Source organism: Mirounga angustirostris, unplaced genomic scaffold (genome assembly GCF_029215605.1).
Source record: "Mirounga angustirostris isolate CCGP_5_RB_7025 unplaced genomic scaffold, mMirAng1.0.hap1 SCAF_4, whole genome shotgun sequence".
Lineage (NCBI taxonomy): Eukaryota > Metazoa > Chordata > Mammalia > Carnivora > Phocidae > Mirounga > Mirounga angustirostris.
Window position 1 is genome coordinate 94601039 of NW_026991712.1, and position 26347 is coordinate 94627385.

The 26347-nt window shown below is 38.6% G+C and overlaps 1 protein-coding gene and 1 pseudogene across 4 annotated transcripts in view; one reads left to right on the plus strand and one right to left on the minus strand.

Annotated features, from left to right (window-relative positions):
- Positions 1-26347, plus strand: part of DENND2C (DENN domain containing 2C) — an 84505-nt gene that overhangs the window by 32951 nt on the left and 25207 nt on the right. For 2 of the 4 annotated variants that reach the window (XM_045896896.2, XM_045896897.2), the window contains exons 2-6: positions 12492-13504; positions 14041-14177; positions 14790-14902; positions 15690-15860; positions 20344-20440. In XM_045896896.2, the coding sequence (XP_045752852.1) occupies positions 12678-13504; positions 14041-14177; positions 14790-14902; positions 15690-15860; positions 20344-20440 (1345 nt within the window). In that variant the 5' untranslated portion in view covers positions 12492-12677. The remainder of the gene's footprint in view (positions 1-12491; positions 13505-14040; positions 14178-14789; positions 14903-15689; positions 15861-20343; positions 20441-26347) is intronic. The other 2 variants (XM_054512670.2, XM_054512671.2) reach the window with 1 other exon arrangement.
- Positions 457-5723, minus strand: LOC123841962 (cytochrome c oxidase subunit 7C, mitochondrial-like; annotated as a pseudogene).

Consider the following 26347-nt stretch of genomic DNA (forward strand, 5'->3'; position numbering starts at 1 on the left):
AACAAAATTGAATCTTCTAATTCATTAATGTGATGGATCTCTTTATTTATTTAGGAGTTCTTTAATTTTTTTTAGCAATATCTTGTATTTTCAGTGTACAAATTTTGTATCCCTAAGTACTTCATGATTTTTATGCAACTTTTTGTTATTTTACATTTCATTTTCCAATTGTTTATTCCCCATATATATAAGTACAAATTATCTCTTATATATTGACCATGTATCCTGAGACCTTGCTAAATTCCCTGATGAATTTTAGTAGCTTGTTATTGTAGATTTCTTAGGACTTTCTCCATATACAATCATGTTGTTTTACTTTCCTTTTTTTTCATGCCATAAGTTTATTTACAAACATATTGAGTATGTTGAATTCAAGAGTTTGATTCATTTTTTCAAAGAGATTGCACCTCTTAAATGTTCCTTTCACATCTGTTTAATGGATTAATTAAAACATCCTTATTTCTTAAGCAGCTGGTGTCTTACTATAAAAAAGAAAAAGGTGCAGCAAATCCAGATCCAAAGTACACAGTTGTCATCATTAGTAACTGCCACTTGTTTTCCACTGAAAATGACAAATTCTTCCCTAGGCCCTCCTCATAGTGGCTCCTACAGACCACATAGGTTGTGAACCTCTGGACGCTCTGTCCCAACGTAGCACTGTTGGAAGTTCTGCAAAAGGCGCAGGGACCCAAGATGTTAGAAGTGGCAGCACCATACCAAGTCCTCCTCTTCACGACCTTGTTCCCCAGCGTGTCAGAGCTGAAAGGGCACTTTTCCAATCTAAATAAAATAAAATGTTGAATAAAAGCAGTGAAAGAAGACACCCTTGCCTTTTTCCCAGTCTTAAGGGAAAAGTGTTAAATCTTGTACCACTTAGTATGATATTGCAGTAGTTTTTTCATAGTTGCCATTGATCAGATTGTGGAAATTCAATTTCTGATTTGCTAGAGGGTTTTTTCCCCCAATTATGAGTAAGTGTGAAATTTTTTCAAATGCTTTTTTGCATCTACTAAGATAATTACAAGAAGGCTTTTTTTCTTTATCTCATAAATAAAATGATTTTTAATTTTAAAGCAACTTTGCATTCTCTTATAAACTCTACTTAGGGGCGCCAGGGTGGCTCAGATGTTTGGGCATCTGCCTTCGGCTCAGGTCGTGATCCCAGGGTCCTGGGATCGAGTCCCGCATCGCGCTCCCTGCTGGGCAGGGAGTCTGCTTCTCCCTCTCCCTCTGCTGCTCCCCCTGCTTGTACTCTTTCACTCTCTTTCTCAAATAAATAAATAAAATCTTAAAAATAAATAAATAAACTCTACTTAGTCATAACTTAGTATCTTTTATATCTGTGAGGTTTATTTGCTAATGTTTTTTTTATTCTTATGTTAATCCCCATACATTACATCATTAGTTTTAGATGAAGTGTTCCATGATTCATTGTTTGTGCATAACACCCAGTGCTCCATGCAGAATGTGCCCTCCTCAATACCCATTACCAGGCTAACCCATCCTCCCACCCCCCTATTTGCTAATGTTTTTAAGGGACTTTCACATTTATGTTATGAGTTCTATTCTATATTTTTCTTTTCTTGTAGTGTCTTTGGTTTTCCAACAGGGTAATGTTGGTCTTATAAAATCAGTTAGAAAATGTTTCCTCTTCTATTTTCTGTAAGAGTTTGTGTAAGATTCATATTATTTCTTTGGATGTTTAATAAAATTAACGAGTGAAGCTGCGTGGACCTGGAGGGTTTTTTTAATGCAAAGGCTTTTAATTAAAATCTTAATTTTAGGGGCACCTGGGTGGCTCAGCCGGTTAAGCAGCTGCCTTCGGCTCAGGTCATGATCCCAGGGTCCTGGGATCGAGCCCCACATCGGGCTCCCTACTCAGCGGGGAGCCTGCTTTTCCCTCTCCCTCTGCCTGCCACTCCCCCTGCTTGTGCTCTCTCTCTGTCAAATGAATAAATAAAATCTTTAAAAAATAAATAAATAAAATAAAATTTTAATTTTAAAAATAAATATATAGATACTCAGAATTCCTGTATCTTCTTGTGTCTGTTTTGGCAATTTGTATCTTTCAAGGAATTTGTCCATGTCATTTAAGTTGTCAAATTTACTACAATAAATTTATTCATAATCATCCTTTATATCCTTTAATGTAAGATCTGTGGTGATGACCCCTTTTTCATTCCTTATACTGCTAATTTGTGCTTTTTCTTTTTTTATTTGTTCCATCCACCTAGATGTCTATCAATTTATTGATGTTTCAAATAACTTTTTATGTTTCATTGATTTCTCTGTTGTTCAGTGGTTGCTATTTCATGAATATTTACATCTTATTATTTTCTTCTACTTGCTTTGAGTTTATATTTTTTCCTTCTTAAGAAACAATCTTAAATCATTGGGGTTTTTTTCAGATACTAAGTGGAATAATGACATTCAATTTCACTATAGGATTTAGAAGGATGTAATTTTGAAAAGGATGGTATGTTTTGTGCAGGACTGGCAGTAAGATAATTTAAACAGATGTCAGCCTAGAGCATTTAATCTGGGGAATAATTTAAAATAATAACTTGGGAAACTTAATGGGATAAAATGTGTTTTGATTTAAAACACCAAGATAGAGTGTTTCCAAACTTTTTTCTTTTATAACGTAAGCATTTATTTCCAAATATTTTGGCATTTTCCAGATATCTTTTGATTATTTATTTTTAATTAAGTTCCATTGTGAGTTAGAGAATCATTCTCAGGATGACTTCAATCATTTAAAATCCAGTAATTTTGTTTCATGGCCCAACATATGGTTTACTGGTAAATATCCTATGTATACTTGAATATATATTCTATTGTTGTTGGGTGTAGTGTTCTAAAATGTCAATTTGGTCAAGTTAATTAATGGTGGTTTCAAGTCTTTATATATTTCCTGATTTTCTGTCAATATGGCTATTACTCATGAAGAACAATGAAATCCTCAGTAAAATTACAGATTTGTCCATTTGTCCTTTTGGTTCTGACATTTTTTGCTTCTTAAATTTTGAAACTCTGTTATTAGGTACATGAACATTTAGGATTGTTCAATCTTCTTGATGAATTGACTCCATTTTTGCTTGAAATGTCTTTTCTCTTTATCTCTGCTAATATTTCTTGGCTAGAAGTCTGCTTTGTCTGATATCAATACAGTCAATCCAGGGTTCTTATGATAATGCTTACCTTAGTGTTTGAACCTCTTTATTTTAACAGATATGTCTCTTTAGATTCAAAGTGCAGGGGCATCTGGGTGGCTCAGTCGTCAAGCATCTGCCTTCAGCTCAGGTCATGATCCCGGGGTCCTGGGATCGAGCCCCGCATCAGGCTCCCCGCTCAGTGGGAAGCCTGCTTCTCCCTCTCCCACTCCCCATGCTTGTGTTCTCTCTCTCGCTGTGTCTCTCTCTGTCAAATAAATAAATAAAATCTTTAAAAATAAATAAATAAATTCGAAGTGCAGTTTAAAGAAGTGCAGAGTTAGGTCTTGCTTTTTTAAAATCAAGTATGATCATCTTTGCCTTTTATTTAGAGTTTAGCTCATTTACATTTAACGTAATTATTAGTATGTTCAGATTTAAGTGTACAATCTTGCTATTCATTTTCTGTTTCTGTTTGGTTTTTTGGTGGTGGTGGTTGTTCTTGTGATTCTTCCTTCTGTCCCCCAACCCCAGCTTTTTCTGCACTAAGTATTTTTTAGAATTCCATTCTTTTAGTGATTGCTTTAGAGTTCACAATGTACAACTTTAATCTTTCCCCTTCAAATAATGTACTACGTGGGGCTCCTGGCTGCCTCAGTCAGAGGAGCATACGATCTTGATCTTAGGGTTATGAGTTTGAGCCCCATATTGGGTGTAGAGATTACTTAAAAATAAAATCTTAAAAAAAAAAATGTACTTGCACTACTGGGTATTTACCCCAAAGATACAAAAGTAGGGATCCGAAGGGGTACGTGTACCCCGATGTTTATAGCAGCAATGTCCACAATAGCCAAACTGTGGAAAGAGCCAAGATATCCATCGACAGATGAATGGATAAAGAAGATGTGGTATATGTATATATACAATGGAATATTATGCAGCCATCAAAAGGAATGAGATCTTGCCATTTGCAATGACGTGGATGGAACTGGAGGGTATTATGTTGAGTGAAATAAGTCAAAAAGAGAAAGACATGTATCATATGATCTCACTGATATGAGGAATTCTTAATCGCAGGAATCAAACTGAGGGTTGTTGGAGTGGGGGGTGGGGTGGGAGGGATGGGGTGACTGGGTGATGGACACTGGGGAGGGTGTGTGCTCTGGTAAGCGCTGTGAATTGTGCAGGACTGTTGAATCTCAGATCTGTACCTCTGAAACAAATAATGCAATATATGTTAAGAAAAAAAAAAAAAAGAAGAAGAAGAAGAAGGTAGCGGGAGGGGAAGAATGAGGCGGGGGAAATCGGAGGGGTGGACGAACCATGAGAGATGATGGACTCTGAAAAACAAAGTGAGGGTTCTAGAGGGGAGGGGGGTGGGAGGATGGGTTAGCCTGGTGGTGGGTATTGAGGAGGGCACATTCTGCATGGAGCACTGGGTGTTGTGCACAAACAATGAATCATGGAACACTTCATCTAAAACTAATGATGTAATGTATGGGGATTAACATAAGAATAAAAAATAAAAAATAAAATAAATAAATAAATAAATAAAAATTAAAAAAATGTACTAATTTATATATAAAGTAAGAAATTTAGGGTACTGTATTTCCATTTTTATTTCCCTTCTTTGTGCTCTTCTTACATTTTACTCCCCCATTACTATAAATTCCACAATATAGGGTAAACAGGGCCAGCTTCATGGTCAGATGATCAGTGTAGCTGTACGGGGTCCTGCATTCAAAAGGTCCCTGTGGGGTTTTATGCTCTGTGGTAGCCATCTTGAAATTCTGTTGTGGGGTTTTTAAGAAGATTTTATTTTTATAAAAGATTTTATTTATTTATTTGAGAGAGAGGGAAAGAGAGCATGGGAGCATGAACAGGGGAGGGGCAGAGGAAGAGGGAGAAGCAGACTCCCCTTTGAGCAGGGAGCCCAACGATGCAGGGCTTGATCACAGGACACAGGACTCTGAGATCATGGCCCGAGCTGAAGACAGATGCCTAACTAACTGAGCCATAAAATCTGAGCTAAAGATTTTATTTTTTATTTTTAAGTAATCTCTACATTCACTGTGGGACTTGACCCACAACCCCAAGATCAAGAGTTGCATGCTATACTGACTGAACCAGCCAGCCACCCTTGAATTTGTGTTTTGTATGTGAAGTCTGATGGGACAATACAGTGTGTACCAGGGGTTGGAGCCTCAATTCACTCGGGGCCCTGCCTCCTGCCACCTCCTGAGGTTGAGTTCTCAGCTGCCCAATCTCCAGATAGCCCTGCATGGCCCTTCTCTACCTGTAGACCACTGTCATTCTGCTCTTGGCAAAAGCCTGGTGTGAGAGGGTTGAGGTTGGGCATGTACGTTCATGGTGTATTGAAACAGGGCATGACAATGGCTATCCCATTCCACACTGGTAGCACCATGCTATATCTGGCGAGCAGCCAAGTGGAGGCCTTGGTTTTACAGAGGCAAGCCTATCACCCACCCTGATCCAGATTATCAAGTGTGTTCTGGGCAGAGGTTTATAGATCCTTGGGGGTTACCTGTCTGGCATGAGTTGAGGAGGCATGCCTATGGGATGTGGAGATACCTGGCTGTACTTCCCTAGACCCTGCCTCAGACAGAGCATGACACGTTGGTTTGGGGGCTGGCAGGGGGGGATTCTAGCAGCCATGAGGCCCAAGCAAGCATGTGCATGCCCCACATCACAGTGCTGGGCTCCCAGGTTCCTGCAAGAATCTGTGCTCATTCCACAAGTATCCCTAGATCTGACAGCATTCTCTTGGCTGGTTCCAGGCCTGAGGGAACCCTCTCTTTCTTCTTCCAACCTTCTGAATTTGGCTGTGTACCTCTTTCAGCCAGCTTGAAGCACCCTTCAAGACAAGCCAAAAATAGGAATTGTTTATTACCAGTGATTCTGTATATAGGTTAAATGCTCTGATATGTGCATTTAAAATGGCATTGCATACATATAGATGAATGGTACATTCATGCTAATAATTTAAATTTTTAATTTTTTTTTACCTAAAACATTAAATAATAAAATAAAGAACACTATGACAAATTCAAAGAGATTGCAGAAAAAAGGAAAAAAAGCTTGATATCTTCCTTTTAAAGCACTTTCCCTGCACATTTTCAGTTTGCACTGGGAGCCATAAATTATGTCACTGGCCCTGCATGTAGGTCTGCTGCTGACAAATTCTCACAGCTTTTTTCAGTTGAAATGTGTTTATTTCAACCCTCATTTTGAAGGCTATGTCTAGAATTCTAGATTCACAGTCCTGTCCACCTCCCCCGCCAGCACTTCAAATATTTTCCATTGTTTCCTGCTTACCTTCTTTTCTCTGTACGTGATATGTATTTTGTTGTTGTTGTTGTTGTTCTGGCCATTTATGAATTTTCTCTTTATCACTGATTCTCAGCAGCTTGATTATGGTTTGCCTTGATAAGGCTTTCCTTGTGTTTATCCTGTTTGAGATTTATTGAGCTTCCTAGATCTACAGGTTTAGAGTTTTCATCAGATTTAGAAAAATTTCAGCCATTGTTTTTTGAAATATTTGTTCTCTGTCTTCCTACCTCCTTCACTTCTGGGATTCCCATTGTATGTAAGGTAAACTGCTTGATACTGTTTTAGGGAGAATCTGGTTTTTGTTTTTGTTTTAGCTTTAGCTTTTCTTCTCTCTGTGCTTCAGTTCTGTTTTTGAGTTTCTATTGCTCCTTATTTCATTTCATTGACCATTTCTTCGGCAGTAAGAAATTGAATCTGCTGTTCATCCCATCAGTGACTTTATTTCAGACAGGGCATTTGTAAGTTCCAGAGATTCTGTTTGCTTTCATTTTTGTATCTTCATTTCTCTACTGATTATGTTTGTGTTTTCCTTTAAGCTTATGAATGTATTTAAAATATCCGACCTGAGGTCTTTATCTGCCAACTCTATCATATCTATCATTTTTGGTTCTGTTTCTGTTCCTATTGCCTGATTTTTCTCCTGATTTTTCTCACTTTTAGGCTTCTTTACATGTTTTGTAATTTTGAGTGGATGTTGCACATTGTGAACGTTACATTGCTGAGTGTCTAGATTTTGTTGTCTTCATGTAAAAATTACTGAGCTTTATTTTGGTGGGTACTTCAATTCCTTATGAATCAACATGATCCTTTTAAGGCTTTTTAAAAAAAAATGTTATTTATTTGAGAGAGAGAGAGCTAGTGAGCACGAGTGGGGGAAGGGGAGGGCCTGGCAGAGGGAAAGGGAGAAACAGACTTCCCACTGAGCAGAGAGCCCGAAGTGGGGCTCAATCCCTGGACCCTAAGATCATGACCTGAGCCAAAGGTGGGTGCCTAACTGACTGAGCCGCCCGCTTTTAAGGCTTTTTTAAAGCTTTAGGGTAGCTCGAAAGTAGTCTTTATTCTAGGGCTAGTTTAGTCCTACTGACTAGCCATGACCTCCTAACGTCTCTACTGAATTGCCTGGGTGTTCAACAAGTCTGCTCCTCTATGGATCATTGGAAGTTGAACATTTCCCAACCCTTTGTGAACTCTGGGTATTAGTCAGCTTACAGGTCCCCTGTAGTTGTTCTTTCCCCGGTAATTTGTTTCCAGCCTTGTGCAGTGTTACCTTGTGCATTAGCAGCTTAGTATTCAAACCAAGACTCAAGGGGATCCTATGTAGATTTCTGGAGCTTTTTCTGTGTTGCTCCCTCCTATCTCATACGGGGCCCTGAAAATTCCATCTTTCCTCGTCCCTTCAAACTCTGACCCCTTTATCTGTACCTCAGCAACGTTATCATGTTCTGTGCTGTTTTCTGGAAAGAGCCTCCAGGGTGAAAACTGGGCCAACATAGTGCCTGCCTCATTTGTTTTTCTTCACTCAGAGATTACAGTCCTATGTTTGTTATCCAATATCGAAAGCATTTATTTTATTTAATATATAAGTCCGGTTTTATAGTTATGATGGGAAGGCAAGTCTAGCTCAGTGACTCTATCGTGGCCAGTGGAGAGAGTCTTCCTTGTCCCTTTCATCAATTTTCTTTCTAACTGAGGTAAAATTCACATAAAAAATATTAATCATTTAAAAGCATACCCTTGGGGCGCCTGGGTGGCTCAGTTGGTTGAGTGTCAGACTTGGTTTCAGCTCAGGTCTTGATCTCAAGGGTTGTGAGATTGAACCCCCGCCAACCACCAACCCCACACTCCCTAACCCTCCCCACCTCACTGCCTGTTGGACTCCGTGCTCAGCGGCGAGTCTGCCTGAAGAGTCTCTCCTTCTGCCCCTACCCCTCATTCTCATGCACACGCCCTCTCCCTCTCTCTAAAATCAGTCAGTCAATCATTAAAAGCATACCCTTTCATCAGTTTTTAAATCAACTTCTGGATGTTCCAAATTCCTCCTATTTTGTCAGATATTTATGTTTGATCAAATAAAGTATTTTAAAGGATTTGGAGTGAGAAGCTTTCCCATGTAAGGCTTGAGTTACTAAAACAGAGCATCATTATTCTCTTTTCCAGAGAATTTCACTTATCAAATTGTTTTCTTTTAATATGCTAAAAACACAGAATCCTATATGTGCTAAGTTATAGTATACATTACATTTTAAGCTGATAAACTACAGTTGATGTGTTTCTCGGATGAAAGTAAATACTCAGAAAAAACAGAAAATAAAAACAAAGGGACTTGATGAAGGATCACCTCTTTGGGAACAAAGAACAGGGAAAAAAAAAAGTTTGATTAGTACCCTTTATTCCAAGCATGCTGTTTTATTATACTTATAAAATCATGCTTGATTTTTCATATTTGTACGTCTTTTGTTTTGTTGCTGTTTCTTCTGTTGAGATGTCCATTGTGGTTAGTGAGTGCTCACCCTCCTCTTTAAGTTGTGAGTACTGCCTGCCTTAGTCATCTTTAAAGGGAGGGAAGTCTGACTCATTTTGTGGTATTAAGAGAAAAAAGAATTCTAAAAACTGTTGAAGTTGTCACATTTTCTCAGTCTGTGTTTTTGTTAGGACTGTTGTAGCAAACTTGAGGAAGCAATGTCTAGGGACAAATGTGTGAGTTGGCTTCAGGGAGTTTTCCAAAAGATGAAGCTGTGGAGAGATCTAGGACTTGAAAGCTGGGCCAGCACTTAGGGCTTAGAATGTTCCTGGTAGTGGTAGTCAACGCAAGAAACTGGGGAGGTGGCGAGTGGGACATACAGGATCTCACAGAGAATGAGAGCCATGGGGAGCAGGTCCTGAGGAGGAAGGTGGCTCAGAATTTAATTAGGTTGAAGTCAGACATGAGATGCCTCCTGCTTTGGTGAGTGATTCTTATTTTTTGGAGGGGACAAAATCAGAACTTGTATATAAGAATAGACAAGCCACATTATAAAGAGTTTAATCTGTCAAAAATTGGAACTGTGAAATCAGATGTAAAGATAAATTCTCTGTACACTCTAGGTAGACATCCGTCTAGTTAGAATGCGTTAAAACTTTTTTGTTTCTGAAATCGTTTGTCCATTTTTTTGAAAGCTGTGGCGTATTAATACGTACATTTAGGAGCAAGTAGCATTTCTGTTTATAATGCCCGCTTCTGTTAGGAGTGTCTTATGTTGGGGGCCTGGGTGGCTCAGTTGGTTAAGCGACTGCCTTCGGCTCAGGTCGTGATCCTGGAGTCCCGGGATCGAGTCCCGCATCGGGCTCCCTGCTCAGCGGGGAGTCTGCTTCTCCCTCTGACCCTCCCCACCCTCATGCTCTGTCTCTATCTCATTCTCTCTCTCAAATAAATAAATAAAATCTTAAAAAAAAAAAAAAAGGAGTGTCTTATGTTGCTGTGCTAGCCCATTGCCACAGAAACACCATCAATACACATCATTCATATTTGTGTGTGAAGTCCATAAATTTAGCATTTGTTGCTAGTAATTTTCAAGTTAAATTTCTTTAGCCCTAAAAAAAAATTTCTTTAGCCTTAGCAAATTTCATCTTTCTTCCCACTTTGACCCATTCATACTTTACATTCATTCATACATTACATACATTCGCATAGTAACAAAGGAAAAGTAAAGAAAGCATTAACAAAGACTGCTGAAAACCTCTACTAGGCTCCTAGGAGAGAGAAAAATACAGGTGACCCTTGAACGACACAGGTTTGAATTGTACGGGTTCACTTCTAGGTGGATATTTTGCGATAAGTAGTGTACAGCACTGTAAATATATTTTCTCTTCCTTGGGATTTTTCTTTTTTTTTTTTTTTTAAGATTTTATTCATTTATTTGACAGAGAGAGACACAGCGAGAGAGGGAACACAAGCAGGGGGAGTGGGAGAGGGAGAAGCAGGCTTCCCGCTGAGCAGGGAGCCCGATGCGGGGCTCGATCCCGGGACCCTGGGATCATGACCTGAGCCGAAGGCAGACGCCTAATGACTGAGCCACCCAGGCGCCCCTCTTCCTTGATATTTTTCTTAATATTTTCTCTGGTTTATTGTAAGAATACAGTATATTTAAAAAAAAGAATACAGCATATAATACATAGGTGTTAATCAGCTGTTAATGTTATCGGTAAGGCTTCTTCCTGCCATCTGTAGGCTGTTGGTAACTAAATTTTTGGAGGAGTCAAAAGTTATAGGCAGATTTTCAACTGTGCGGGAGGTCAGCATCCTTCACCCTGGCCTTGTTCAAGGGTCACCTGTACTCCCGTCTTGTCTATAGTGAGGAAAACGTGAGTCTCAAGGACACCCTAAAATCCTTAGGAATCCTCTATGAACAGTAGAAGCGACAAAAGGATTTTCAGTTTGGGGCGCCTGGGTGGCTCAGTTGGTTGGGCGACTGCCTTCGGCTCGGGTCATGATCCTGGAGTCCCTGGATCGAGTCCCGCATCGGGCTCCCTGCTCGGCGGGGGGGTCTGCTTCGTCCTCTGACCCTATCCCCTCTCATGTGTTCTCTCTCTCTCATTCTCTCTCTCTCAAATGGATGAATGGAATCTTTAAAAAAAAAAAAAAGGATTTTCAGTTTAATAATGAGCGGCTGCTGACTGGCCCTTCACATTGTATGCATTAGTCTTTCATGGAGAGTTCTGGGCCTGGGTGCCAGACGGCGCGGGTGGGTCACTCAAAGCAAGGAAGCTGTGGTGGCGGTGGCGACAGCCAAAAAAAAAAAAAAATTCTGCAACAACAGCTTTAGTATTTGGGGGCTTTGGGTTTTTTGTTTTTTTTTTTTTTTTTCCACTCACATTAACTTTCTTAAGGTTATTTAGAATGATTTTTTTCATTAGATCCTCATCCAAGTTTAGTTGCAGGCAAAGCTGATTTTCCTACAAAACTTGTACGAATGGTTGAAAGGAAAGTTGATGGAAGCCCTGATTAACAATTGTCCTGCCTAGAATACATTTTGTGTGTGAATTGTGTATCAGTTTTGGTCAGCTGCCCTGACAGAGCCGGGCCAAGATATTTTCCTGCCTGTTAATCAAGGCCCCACAGACAAAGCTCAAGGAAGGATGACCCCTGCCTCAGGAAGTTTTGAATCAGTTGTTATTTATAACCAGTATACAGGAGAACTTGAGATCGGGTCTTTACTCAGTTGGTAAGAAAAGTTCTATGCCAATTTTTACATTTGAGGAAACATTTATGGGCCTCAATGAGTGAAGCCTGTATGTGAAAGGAAGCACTGTGACAGAGCCTGTAAGTATTTTTGCCGATTTGGGTCAAGGGTGTGGTGGCAGTGATGGGCAAAGTTCAGTCGGTGACAAAATAGGTTATGATATTTTAAAGTACCTGATAGTTAATGGCACATTGGCTTTTCGTTAGCACCGTGCATATGGAATCCTGTGCTGCTAATAGTAAAGTTGAAATCAGGGTATGTTGAAATAAGGGCTAGTGTTATCTCCCCACGTAGGAGAGAAGGAGGAAATTAGGTGTTGATGTGTTTCCAGACTAACTGGCTCTTTCTCTGGATGTATACATAAACTTTTTAGTTAGTTGAGATGTATTTCTGTAAATGTATGCTTTTTATAATACTCTGTTGGTCCTTGTTTCATTAAGAGAAGTTTTCATAACGAATTGATTTTATAAAATAACATTGTATACTACTATGTGTAATCTCTTATAAAACCTCATTCTACCTAGCTTTAGGAAATTAAATACGGCAGAACATTAAAGCTGACAATTTGAGAAATATCACAAGTAATATTTCCTGTGTTCTATCACCACCTTAGGAATGCGTTTATGGAGTTGAATTACTTAGTGGATGACAGGTACATGTCATATGCAATGCAAATGAATTATTTAGGGATAGATAGGCAGTGTTGTAGTGGACTTTAAATTAGGAAATTATAAAACTGTGCTAACATATGATTGTCTCTTTTTAATAGGAATATTCAAGATAAAGTTGCAGCTATTTTCAACAAGGTGATCAAAATTTTTCTTTTTCAAAAGAGCTTTCCAAATTAAAGATGAAAGGAAAATGCTGGAATTGTTTGGATTCTAACTGACAGGATAAAGAATACAGTATTTCATAGTTACTTAAAATGGAGCCTCAGTAACATTCCGACTTGGTCATGCACCCAACTGGGAACATGGATGCCGGTTTTTCTCGTTCTGCTGTTCATACACTGTCAAGAAGCCACTGCAGAAATATCAAACAAAAAATTTCTCAGTGGGAAGGAAGAACTAATGGTGTATCTAATCCAGAGAAGTGGCATCCAAGGGACTTTGGAGTGAGATATAATAACTGTCATCAAGAGATTCTTCTTAAGAAAAATCCCGTTGCTGAGGGAAAGAGCAAAAAGTTGGATATAACCAACTCTCGCAATGTTGGTCTAGATATTAATGAAGATGCGAAAAGCCAAGATCAAACTGAGGATGAAAGTGGGAAACGTGGATGTGAGGATACACACCTCTTTAGAAATGAATCAGAATCCAATTGGGTATGTTCTCGGGTCAAACAGATCGAAAGCTGGAAAGAAGTTGTTTTGGACCCAGAGACTTCCTTACCTCCAGGAAATTTCTATACCTCACAGATCCTGTGGAAGAAAATAGAAGCACTCCCCCCGGATAAAGTCTTAAATTTGGCTTTAGAACGTTGTGACTCTTCAGAAAAAGAACTGAATTTCAGAGTTCTGGATAGTTCATATGGAATAACCAAGAGCTTAGAAAATATTTACTCTGAACCCGAGGGACAAGAATGTGGACCTTCTATAAATCCTTTGCCCAAACCTCGCAGGACATTCAGATATTTATCTGAATCTAGTGTTATGCCATGTAAAGAAAGAAACTGTGACAGAAAATACTGTGAAAATAATTCTTGCACAGAGTCTTGTTTGGCCTCTTCTCAGGAACCTGAACCAAAGAAATATGGCAGAAAAATCAGAGGGAGATCTAAAAGGTGTGTTTTTATTTGCTCTGTAATGATTTCTAAGTATTGTCCTTACAAAACTACTGAGCTTTTTTCTTTTCAAAGCCATTTTCATTTCCCTGCATGGGTTACAGGCCTAGTTTGATTTTACAGATGTTGATTAACCCAAGGGAAAAGTACCTACAAAAGGAAATAATATCTAAGACAATTTGTGGACATAAGAACATCAGAAAAACTTGCATTTTGTATCTGTAAGAATAAGTAGAGGAGTAAGTACATTCTTCTGCTTCATTTAGGACATGCTGGTCTTGGCTTCACTTTCCTTTAGAGAGTGAATTTAATAAAGTTACGCAATAAGGAACATGAATGTAATTGGCCAAAAGCCTCCAATTTTCTCATGGTGTATATAAGGTACCAGCCTAGTTTATTATTCTTAGGTATCTGATAAAACACCTTTGTAATTTTGCATACAAGTCCTTTACTTATTGATTTCTCTCTATCATACCAATTTAAAGAAGACTAGAGTTTTAAAACATATAACTTTAAAATCTATCTCCTTTCTTAAGGAAATCCTTTGAATTTGAGGATATTCAGCACTTTCGAAATCGGAGCTCACCGAAGATTCATGAAGAACTTGGAAGAAATTCTGGCTCAGCACTTTATTACACACAGTCGGAGGACAATATCTATGAGGATATCATATGTATGTGTCCACAAACCTTGCAATTAAATTTAATGAGTATGTATTTGGTGGGGCCCTTAACTGTAGGATGGTATTTTCTTTTATAATCAAGCATATCTTGCTGTAGCTATTTCTTTTAAATACGGAAACTTTTGTCATATAACTTCTTTTACTCTTGAATGGTTTTTTTTTTTTTTTTTTAAAGATTTTATTTATTTATTTGACAGAGAGAGAGATAGCTAGAGCAGGAACACAAGCAGGGGGAGTGGGAGAGGGAGAAGCAGGCTTCCTGCCAAGCAGGGAGCCCGATGTGGGACTCGATCCCCGGACACTGGGATCATGACCCGAGCCGAAGGCAGACGCCCAACGACTGAGCCACCCAGGCACCCTATTCTTGAATGGTTTTTATAGCCAGTTTAGTGGACTGCTCAGTTCAGAAGTCGATGTTTATAGTATACTATTTTGAGAATTCTTTTAGCTTGGTTGGACGCCTGAGTGGTTTTCAAGCTTAGTGGGCCAAGCAATATAGGTTAGGAAGCTGAACATAGTTATTGATTTCTTTTCCTAGCTGTAGTCCCTTTGTTTCCATTTAACTATGTTTCTCTAAACTTCGTTTTCCCATTATTTTTCAAGATCCCACCAAAGAGAATCCATATGAAGATATTCCGGTGCAGCCTTTGCCCATGTGGAGATCCCCTTCAGCATGGAAGCTACCACCCCCGAGAAGTGCTTTCAGAGCACCAAAGGTATAACCAAAGAATCATCCCGGGATCGAGTCCCGCGTCGGGCTCCCTGCTCGGCAGGGAGTCTGCTTCTCCCTCTGATCCTTCCCCTCTCATGCTCTCTGTCTCCCATTCTCTCTCTCAGATAAATAAATAAAAAATCTTTAAAAAAAAAAATAACCAAAGAATCAGTATAAGAAAACATTATATATAATTAACGTAAGAAAATATAAGAATCTTGTTTATGATCCCCACAAAAAGGTTAAAATGGTTTAACTAGGGCCAAGATTAAGAGGCACTGAAATATGAGTTTTGTTGGTAATGGTGGTTTTTGTGTTCTTTGTGGGGTTTTGGGGGAGCAGCACACAGCTTTTAGTTTTCTTTGGTTTTGGGGTTTCTGTTTGTTCACTTACTAGCACTTCAAAAAATGAGAATGTGAACACCTTTAGACAAGCCATGAGCTTTTCATTTCACTGTAGTTACCACAGCTCCCTATTAGTCCCACGACAGTCTGTGGCCTAAATTACCTGTCTCATCCCCGAAAGCATTCGTCACCCCCACAAGCGAAGGCTGCCTTAAGTTAATGAGGACTCTGAGCTGTTTTTTTCTGGAAACGTGATGACATCGTAGTAGAACACCGGATTAGAAACCTGAGAAATGACTTTACAAATGGGGAAAAAGAAATTCTGGTATCCTCAATTGAGGTGACTTGAAAGACAAGATACATCTTTTTCTAGGATAACTTGACCTTGAGACCATCGGCATTCCCTAGACGATCTTACCTTTACCAGTACATCTTCTCCTGTTTTAGCTTCCTCCCAAGCCTCAGTTCCTCCACCGGAAGACTATGGAACTGAAGAGCTCCCAAGCTTATTTACGATCAAAGCTCACAAAGGATACCACTTTGCCTGTCACTTTAACTGAATGGAAGCTTTTCCGAGCTGGAGAAGTTGCATACAGGAAAAGAAAAAATCTTCCCAGGGTAAGGACTCTAGTACTTTCATTCTTTGACTCTTACTTCATTTCCATAAATGAGAATAAATACACTTTAGACTGAAATGAATAATAAGTTAGAACTGATCTACTGGAATGAGAAGATTTGGAAAGCAGCCTTAAGATTTAGGTTTTTGCTCATGCAAGAAAAATGCATGAGTGGCTTTTGCCAGGGCTTCTTTATGGATCTGGAAAATTGATTTTATTTATTTATTTTTATTTTTTTTTATTTTTATTTTTTTAAAGATTTTATTTATTTATTTGACAGAGAGACACAGCGAGAGAGGGAACACAAGCAGGGGGAGTGGGAGAGGGAGAAGCAGGCTCTCTGCTGAGCAGGGAGCCCAATGCGGGGCTCGATCCCAGGACTCTGGGATCACGACCCGAGCCGAAGGCAGACGCTTAACGACTGAGCCACCCAGGCGCCCCTGGAGAATTGATTTTAGATGGAAGCTTTCACTTCGGTTACCTTAGTTCTCATTAAAATCAGCTGCCTGTTTCAAGGAAGCACTAGAATCTCATGTAAGAGGACATTCTATTAAGCTGGCTTCAGTGTTGTTATTTTCTTTTTTTAAAGATTTTTATTTATTTATTTGAGAGAGAGAAAGAGCATGAGCCGGGGGAGAGGGGCAGAGAGAGAGGGAGAAGCAGACTCCCCACCAAGCAGGGAGCTCGATGTGGGGCTCGATCCCAGGACCCTGGGATCATGACCTGAGCCAAAGACAGTCGTTTAACCGACTGAGCCACCCAGGCACCCCAGGGCTGTTATTTTCACTCACTTACTTAATTGCCAAAGTGAACAGTTTTGTGCCTGAATTTACAGATTTTCAGTAATAACAAAGTATATGCCTTTAATTTGGGGCAAAAATTTCCATTTGGGGGAAGAAAAAAGAAATTTGACTCTTACTTGGGAATAGAAATTATCAGCAATTACATTAAATAAATGATTTTTCTCTCAAGGGAGAAAAGGCATTAAATCTAAATCATCTCAAACAGAGCTTTTAGAACCAAAATGAAGAAATTGGGATTATTTGTAAACAGATATATGTTTTTAAGGAGAGATACTTAAGAAATTGCATGAAAATATTTTTAAATTCTTTATGTTACTTTGTTCTATAATTTAGAATGTTTTCAGGATAACTCTGCAGAAATGAAAAAAAAAAATCAGATCATTCAAATAGTATTCCTTTCCTTAATCCCATCTGAATTAGCTGCATGTTATTCATTTGGCATACAGTGTTTGTACCTGATTTTAACATTAAACAAAAGTCCAGCTGTTTTTTGGTTTAGTAACTGCTGATCGGTTCCATGGGAAATATTCTGTTCCACAATACTTTAATTCTTCTGATCTATTTCCTGCCGCTCCCTCTTTAATATGTGAAGAGTTAAAGACACACGGCTTTAAAAAAGCACTAAACACATCTCTCTCAGTGAAAAAAAAAAAAAAGCAAACCTCTTTAGCTGTTTACTCTCCTGCGTATGGTGAGGAATATGTAAGAATCCAATGTTTAAAGAATTGCTAGGCTTTCTACAGTAGTTCTGTCCTCTGATATATCATGCTGGCACAACGAAGCAGCCTCCCACATGGCCCAGAGACAACAGATCGTGTTCAGAGGGGTGAGAGTACAAACACATAAGGGATTGCATTTAAGACGTGGTTCTTGGAATTACATTAACAAATATTTGGGAATAATGCATTGTAGATTTTAGTGAGACCCACGGAAATTTGCAGTGCTTTTAATTTCATGCCTCCGTGTTTTAGGTACTGTGGATCCCCCAAGTACTCGAAGCTTTTTCTCTTTCCAACTCTAGGTGATAGGATCCAACTTTTCCTTTTCTAGTTATTTCCTCAGAGGTCTTTTGAGAAGTGAGGTGGGAAAATATGGCGATGAACTCTTGATGATCAGGCAGGAATAAGCTGTTAGTGACCCTCCTTGGATTAAATCCTATTAGGATGTTCTATTTGCAATGCAAAATTTTGACTTTTGAGTACCTTCAGCAACAACATTCCAGGAGGAAAGCAGTTTTCATTTACTTCCCCTTTGATGGCTAGAGCTATCCCAGGAAGGAAAACTGGTTTCATAGTTTAAAAATCACTGATCTAGTCCATATGCCTGTTCCCCACCCTTCCTTTCTTTCCCTACTGTGAAAGCCTGTGTGGGATTGTTTGCTAGAGTAGATTTCCTAATGTCTCACATTGTTCGTGTCAGCTGTGCATAGCTATATGGTTTCTATCATTTTGTAGGAAGAATATTCTATAATATTTCCTACTGTACCCTCCAGTATTTACTGCAAGGTAAATGTAAGCTCCTCTTCCTAACTCATAAGCAAAATTTCAATTTTATTATTTTATCTCATGTTTCTAGAGCAGATAGTTCCCTTTCCTTTATAATATTTGAGTCTCCTATTGAGTATAATTTTCAAATGCTTATTAATAATTATACTATTTTTAGGGGTGCCTGGGTGGCACGGTCAGTTAAGCATCTGACTCTTGGTTTCAGTTCAGGTCATGATCTCAGGGTTATGAGATCGAGCCCCATGTCAGGCTCCACGCTCAGCGTGGCATCTGCTTAAGATTCTCTCTCCCTCTCCCTCTACCCCCGCTCGAGCGTGTGCTTTCTCTGTCTAAAATAAATAAATCTTAAAAAAAATAATTACACTATTTGTGGTCAGTATATCTCCAAAATACATGTTTACTCTCATACGTCTTTCCTATAGCCCCTAACAATATCTTTTTATGTTGGATTATCTTGTTTTTTTTTTAATTATGGTAATATTTAAGAACATTGGTAATTTTTCACTTGAATGGCAGCTACAAAATTTTCAAAAGAATAAACTCATCCAGAAATGTGGGAATAATCTGCATATTGGAAGCACATGTTTCTCACATGTTATTTTTCTTTCTCTGGACTGATTCACTGCCTATGGATTGCCAGGATTGCTAGAGAAACAAGGACAAAAGAGAAAACAGGAACATTTTTCTCAAGCAACTTTGTTGGTTCTTAATGTTCCTAACAGTTGTAATTCTGGGCATTAAATATGTTAATTCAGGATTAATGATTAAGGAAAAGCTTGGAATTTTAAGAAAAAAGAAATATACATGGAAAACTAATGAATTCCTCCTTTTATTTATTTTTTTAAAGTTTATTTACTTAAGCAATCTCTACACCCACGGTGGGGCTCAAACGCATGCTCCACCGACTGAGCCAGCTGGACCCCCAAATTCCTCCTTTTAAAAGTGACTGTTCATCAGCTTGATTTTTTCCTCTCTTTTTTTTTTTATTCCTGAGAGAGCGAGAGAGAAAGGCAGAGGGAGAAGCAGGCTCCCAAGGAGCAGGGAACCTGATGCAGGACTCGATCCCAGGACCCTGAGATCATGACCCAAGCCGAAGGCAGACGCTTAACCATCTGAACCACCCAGGCGCCCCTTTTTCCTCTTTTTTTAAAAGACTTTTTAGGGACGCCTGGGTGGCTCAGTCATTAAGTGTCTGCCTTCGGCTCAGGTCATGATCCCAGGATCCTGGGATCAAGCCCCGCGTCGGGCTCCCTGCTCAGCGGGAAACCTGCTTCTCCCTCTCCCACTCCCCCTGCTTGTGTTCCTGCTCTCACTATCTCTCTCTCTGTCAAATATATAAATAAAATCTTTAAAAAAAAATTTTTTTTGAGTTTTGTTGATACATAAGCCTACTCTATGTGCGTGTATGTCTGTCTGTCTCTTTCACACACACCTCCCAGCAGCAAAAAAAAAAAAAAAATCTGAGTAATGCTTACTAAGTGGAGCCTGGTTTTTATACTAAAGTGTATTTGAGAGCCTCCTATTTTTATGACGTTTCTAAAATAAATTATAATATTGGTGCTCCCAGTAGTAAAGAGAGTATTTGCTGGGACAAAATCTTTGTCAGCATGATTATCTTCTTTTTGCGAAGAATTCCTGGGAAAGAAATAACTAAGCCTTAGCCTAGCTTCCAAGTGGAATGCATATTCCTCTTCCTACTCTGGGTGATAGGGAAGGCTTGGTCAACAAGTAAGAGTGCAGTAGGCAGATTTCTTGCATGTTGTGACATAGAGTGACAAGGAATCTTTCTAAGAGCCTGTGCTGGGTTCTGCTGGAAAGGAGATACCCTTTCCTCCTTCTCTTACCCATGTTATATAGACTTTATATTAGAACAACATATTATCTTAATAAAGATCATTTTAGGTTCCAAATTTTTAAAATGTAAAGGTTTTTATTATTTATAAAATGGATCTTTCTCTGAATGGGAATCACTAATTAATATCATCAAGACTTGGTATTGAATCTTTACAAAGAAAAAGTGGGAGCATGGGCTGGTTCAGTCAGTGGAATGTACAACTCTTGATCTGGGGGTTGTGAGTTCGAGCCCCAAGGTGGGTGTAGAGATTACTTAAAAATAAAATCTTTAAAAAAAAAGTTGATGTTGGTTTTAACTTGTACTTTGTTGGTCTTCTTTCAGCTTGTATTGAAAATTGCTGACATATTTGAATCTAAGAGAGGGAAAAAGAAGGTAAAGTTACACCCATACACTGGAAAAGATGTACCTCCCTCAAAAGGTAAGAATTGTTCCAGCTATCCAGAGCTATCAGCATTTGAGGGGAGAATCGTATAACTTAATGTTTATGTGAATTACAATTTTTGGTTTACTTTCCTATCCCACTTCAACATAACTTCTTTAGGATAAGGGATTGTTTCTTATTCTTCCTCAAATCCCTTTTATTTAGTTCTGTGCCAAGTAATAATAACGTTAAAAAATAAATAAGTTAATGGGGTGCCTGGGTGGCTCAGTCGTTAAGCGTCTGCCTTCGGCTCAGGTCATGATCCCAGGGTCCTGGGATCGAACCCCACATCGGGGGCCCTGCTCGGCGGGAAACCTACTTCTCCCTCTCCCACTTCCCCTGCTTGTGTTCCCTCTCTCACTGTCTCTCTCTCTCTCTGTGTCAAATAAATAAATAAATAATCTTAAAAAATAAATAAAAATATGTTAAAAAATAATTAGAAACCAGTAAGACTAATTTTCTTTTAAAAAAAACCTAATTTTCATAGGCAAATTGCATCATTATTTTGTAATCCTACTTTGATTTATGGTCATTTATCAGGATTGACTCTTTTAGTGGAGAAATGAGCATATTAGATATATATAGACCACAGGTATGTGGTGCTCAACTGGTAATCATATACTCAGCTCAGTAGTTTTATCCTTCAGATGCCTAGAGAAAACTTACATTGTCTTTTTTTTAAAGATTTATTTTTTATTTTATTTTATTTTATTTTTTTACAGATTTTATTTATTTATTCATGAAAGACAGAGAGAGAGAGAGAGAGAAAGAGGCAAAGGGAGAAGCCTCCTCCCCCAAGGAGCAGGGAGCCCGATGCGGGACTCGATCACAGGACTGTGGGATCATGACCTGAGCCTAAGGCAGATGCTTAACCATCTGAGCCACCCAGGCACCCTTATTTTTTATTTTAGAGAGAGCATGAGCGGGGGGTGGAGGGGGGTAGAGGGAGAGGGAGAGAGGATCTCAAGCACAGATGCGGGGCTTTATCTCACAACCCTGAGATCACGACCTGAGCCCAAACCAGCAGTTGGATGCATAACCGACTGTGCCACCCAGGCGCCCCAAAACTTGTCTTAAGAAACTTTCAACATCGGGCACCTGGGTGGCTCAGTCATTAAGCATCTGCCTTCGGCTCATGTCATGATCCCAGGGTCCTGGGAGAGCCCCACATCGGGCTCTTTGCTCGGCGAGAGGCCTGCTTCTCCCTCTCCCACTCCCCCTGCTTGTGTTCCCTCTCTCGCTGTGTCTCTCTGTGTCAAATAAATAAATAAAATCTTTAAAAAAGAAAAAAAGAAACTTTGACATCCATAGTGAGCTATTAAAATTTTATACAGACTGACGCAAGATTCTTAACTTGGCTGTCTGGCAAAGAATATGTAGAATTTAGCAATTTTTGTCAAATGAGAAACAACAGCCAAGTCATACCACAGAAGAATGTTTCCTATTTTTGCAGACGTCCAAAGACAGCAATTTCTTAATTTCCCTTGAAAATCTATTCTGCATTCCAACAATTACTATCTGAAAATAAAATCCTCCATGCTACAATCTAAGACTCTTTTTCCTTACTCTAAAATCAGCTAGTCACCATTTTAGATACAAGTTTTCATATTTTTTTTCAAATTTCCATATTTTCAAAAGCAGTTATCAAAACATGTTATAATCTTCTCTTCTGCAGAAAAAATAATTTTGGGTATTGTGACTAACAGGTACCATTTACAGAATGAAGTATTAGTTTCCTTACGTACTTTATCTCATGGACAACACCCGACAAAACTAGGAGGCAGGGACTATCCTAATTTTACAGAGGAAGAAGCTGAACCAGAGGAGAAAGTGTCCATTTGAAGGAAGGAGCATGGTACCATGAAATCTTACCCTTTTCTGTCACCAACAGTTACTATCAGTTTTTCTCATAACCCTTGATTTTTAGCAGTTTACTTCTTCTCCGTGTGTATTTTTTATCCTCAACAAGGATATTGTCAAAGACTTTGTATTTGTGTAATTCAGAACTAGATACAGAAGATGAAAACTGGTGCCAGATATTATGCTGGACCCTTTCAGACCCATTATCATTAATTTTCTCAATAGCCTTATGTGGCAGACATTATTGTCACTGTTTCTAGATAAGGAAATACATTGTAAATTGCAAATTATGTAAAATTTCAAGACATTGGCGCCCGGACAAATTCTTACAAAACTTTACCATTTTCCCAGATTAATAGCAGTCTACTAACAACTACACTGTCGAGGTATGCTGCTAAATGGGCTCTCAGTGATCTCTTATTCTATTTGTATGCCTTATTTATTCCTTAAGGATTAGGAACATTTTAGTAAATTTGGCTCTAAGATAAGTTTTTGAAGAGCCAAACCCTTTTTTTTCACTGTATCATTACTGAAAAAAAAAAATTCAACAGCATGAATGGCAAACTTCTAACAACAACAAAAACAAAAAAGAAAGGAGCAGTTCCTAAATTGTAACCCTTCCCCACAACTGTGTTTTTCTTTTGCATGGCTCAAAGAAATTATGCATTTACCCAGTCTCTGGGACCAGCTCCTCTAGTGGGTCTGAGGAATTTCTCTCATGCCTGAGGATCTCCTGGCTCCATAGTCACATTCTCAGGTTTTTCTTTTCCTCCTTAAGCTTTTGTTGTAGATCAACAGTGACTAGTAGAACCAGATAATTATATTTGCCTACTTTGTCAGTACACGCTAGGTTTTACTGAATCTATTCCAACCTAAACATTTCTTAACTTTTAGTTATCAGCTGTTATAAAATGATTTATTGACCTTCTTCAATTCTATCATTATGATTTTGGTGTTGAAGTCACATATAAAGAAGGGACAACCTATTTCTTTTTTGATCCCTACAGATTCTCAGTAGATTTTCCTATTGGCTTATAAACCCCTTCACCTTCATTCAGTGTCTTGGAATGCAGATCATCAAAACCGACAGATGTGAATATATTAAAGCTACCTAAATGAGCTTTGGTAGGGTCTTTTTTCAGTTGTATTACCTTTGCTTCCTTTCCCCTTTCTTTTCTTTCTTTCCAGATACTTAATAGGCCCCTAAGAAGTGCCTGATGCTAAGGACACAGACAGGACTCAGGAGTTCACAGTGTTTGTTCCTTCATACTGAGTAATGCTTCCTAGCTCCAGTATCACGGTGGTTAATTTGAAGTTATAAAGCCCAATGAGATAGTACCTACACTTGCAGTGAGCAGAGCATAATGTATGCACTTGTCAGATCGCTATATTGTACACCTGAAACTAATGTAACATTGTGTGTCAACTATACCCAAATTAAAAAAAAATTGGGGGCGCCTGCCTGGCTCATTCGGTAGAGGGTGTGACCCTTGATCTCAGGGTCATGAGTTCAAGCCCCACATTGGGTGTGGAGCCTACTTTAAATAAATTAATTAATTTAAAGTTGTGGGTTTTTTTGAATTAAAAAAAAGGAGGCGCCTGGCTGGCCCAGTCTGGTAGAGCATGCAATTCTTGATCTCAGGGTCATGAGTTCAGGCGCAATGTTTGGGCGTGGAGCCTACTTAAAAAAAAAAAAAAAAATCCAACCCCCACCCAAAACCTATACAGTATACAATATTTAAATAGTTATTTTTTCTGTTACATCTCTTATGAAGAAGCAGCATTTTTTAATGTTCTCTTATTCCTTATTATTAAATTTAAATGAGTACGGCAAGAACTTACGTTAGTAAAGAATAAGAAAAAATGAAAACCCAAAGCTTCCCAAACCTCCTACTACTCCCAGAAAATTTTATGCACATGTAAGTATTTTTCTAACCAAATAATTTTTTATACCATTCAGACTTTGTATGTCTTGTTTAAAAAAAAAAAAAAGTGAGGGGTGCCTGGGTGGCTCAGTTGGTTAAGCATCTTCCTTCGGCTCAGGTCATGATCCCAGGGTCTTGGGATCAAGCCCCGCATCGGGCTCCCTGCTCAGCGGGAAGCCTGCTTCTCCCTCTCCCACTCCCCCTGCTTGTGTTCCTGCTCTTGCTCTCTCTCTGTGTCAAATAAATAAATAAAATCTTTAAAAATAAATAAATAAAATAAGTAAATAAATACATTTAAAAAAAAAGTGGTATATTTCAGAGTTCTTTCAGTATGAACACATAGAGATCCACATAGCTGTACTGTAGTTCATTGTATGGATGTAGAAGGATTTTATTTAAGCTGGGAGACATTTTGGTTCTTTCACATTTTATTTGACCTATGGATTTGAAGTTATACATATATATATTTTTTTGCTCTTCAAACAATACTGCATCATACATCTTTTTGTATATATATTTGTATATTGGTAAGAATACATCTGTAGAATAACTTCTAGCAGTGGACTTAACCAAAGAACATGTACATTTAAAATTTTTATAACTGCTGCCAAATTGTCCCACACATTGTAACCGCTTACATTTCTATGAACAGCATTTGAAAATGACTTTCTTCTCATAGTTTTCACTAATACTATGTTATATAAAGCTTTTTATTTTTGCCAATAGCATGGTTGAATATTGGAACTTATTTTAATTTACATTTCTTTAATTATAAATTTAGACAATTACCATATTTATCAACGTTATAAATCTTTTTCTATGGATTGCTTATTCCTACCCTTTATTCATTTTTCTGTTGTGCTGTAATTTTTCTTGTTCATTTGTAACAGCTGTTTGAATGTGAAGAAATTTATCCTTGTGTCGGCAATGTGTATTACAAATATCTTCCCAGTTCATTGTTTGCTTTTCAAATTTAGTAATTTTTTATTAGGGAGAAATTTCACATTTTTATATAGTTAAACTCATATGCATTTTTCATTTATGACTCCTAGCCTTGTTTTTCTTGATGCAGAAAGTCCTGTTTGTGTCCTTAGCACCAGGCACCTCTTAGGAAGCTATGGAAGTGTCTAGAAAGAAAGAAAGGGGAAAGGGAGGAAAATTACAGAAAGATTTTCCCTTTCTGTACATTTTTAAATTTTACTTTAACTTTTCAGACTTAATCTAGAAATTTTTCATTCTCTCGTTCAGAAAGCTTTGTGTGTGTGTGTAAGTAAATTAGCCATGTGCTTAGCATTGTGGTACAAAACACTCCCTTATAAATGCATAACTCCTTATCACCAAAGCACCAAGTACTTAAAATCTGGTTTCTTTTTTTTTTTTTTATTCTTATGTCAATCCCCATACATTACATCAATAGTTTTAGATGTAGTGTTCCATGATTCATTGTTTGTGCATAACACCCAGTGCTCCATGCAGAATGTGCCCTCCTCAATACCAGGAAACAAACTGAGGGTTGCTGGAGTGGGGGGTGGGGTGGGAGGGATGGGGTGACTAGGTGGTACTTAAAATCTGATTGGGGAAAATAAGAGCAGTTGAAAGCTGTCTGAGTACTGTAAGAATTCAGAGTAAAGAAACACTGAGTTTGGCCTAGAAGTAGTTTAGAAGCCTCATAAAAGAGGTATGTTTCTTCATAAATGTATGTGGTTATCCCTCTGAGCCCCACATTTTCCTATGACTCTAAATTCGTAAGTTGGTTCTGTGTTGAGATTTTTACTCAGCCCGGTTGGTGTCTTCCTTTGGCATCTTATTTGGGAATATAAAGACAAGGCAAGGAATGTAGAAATAGAATCTACTCTGAACCAGACTTCATAGAATTAAGGATGAGCTGGGAACTGAGGAGGGAGGGAGACGGGGTGTGGGAAGAAGCCAGGTTGGATTAGTTGCTTCTCTGAGCTGTCTGTTCTCTTTCGTGACTGCCCGACCCTGTTGTAACTAAGTGGTCTGGAGGAAGGCTCAGCATCCTTAATACTCCTGACTCCAAGTCTCCAGGTCCATGCAGGCTTTACACTGTCCTCACCCCTATGGACTTGCTCCTGTTGGACAATACAACTAGGAACTC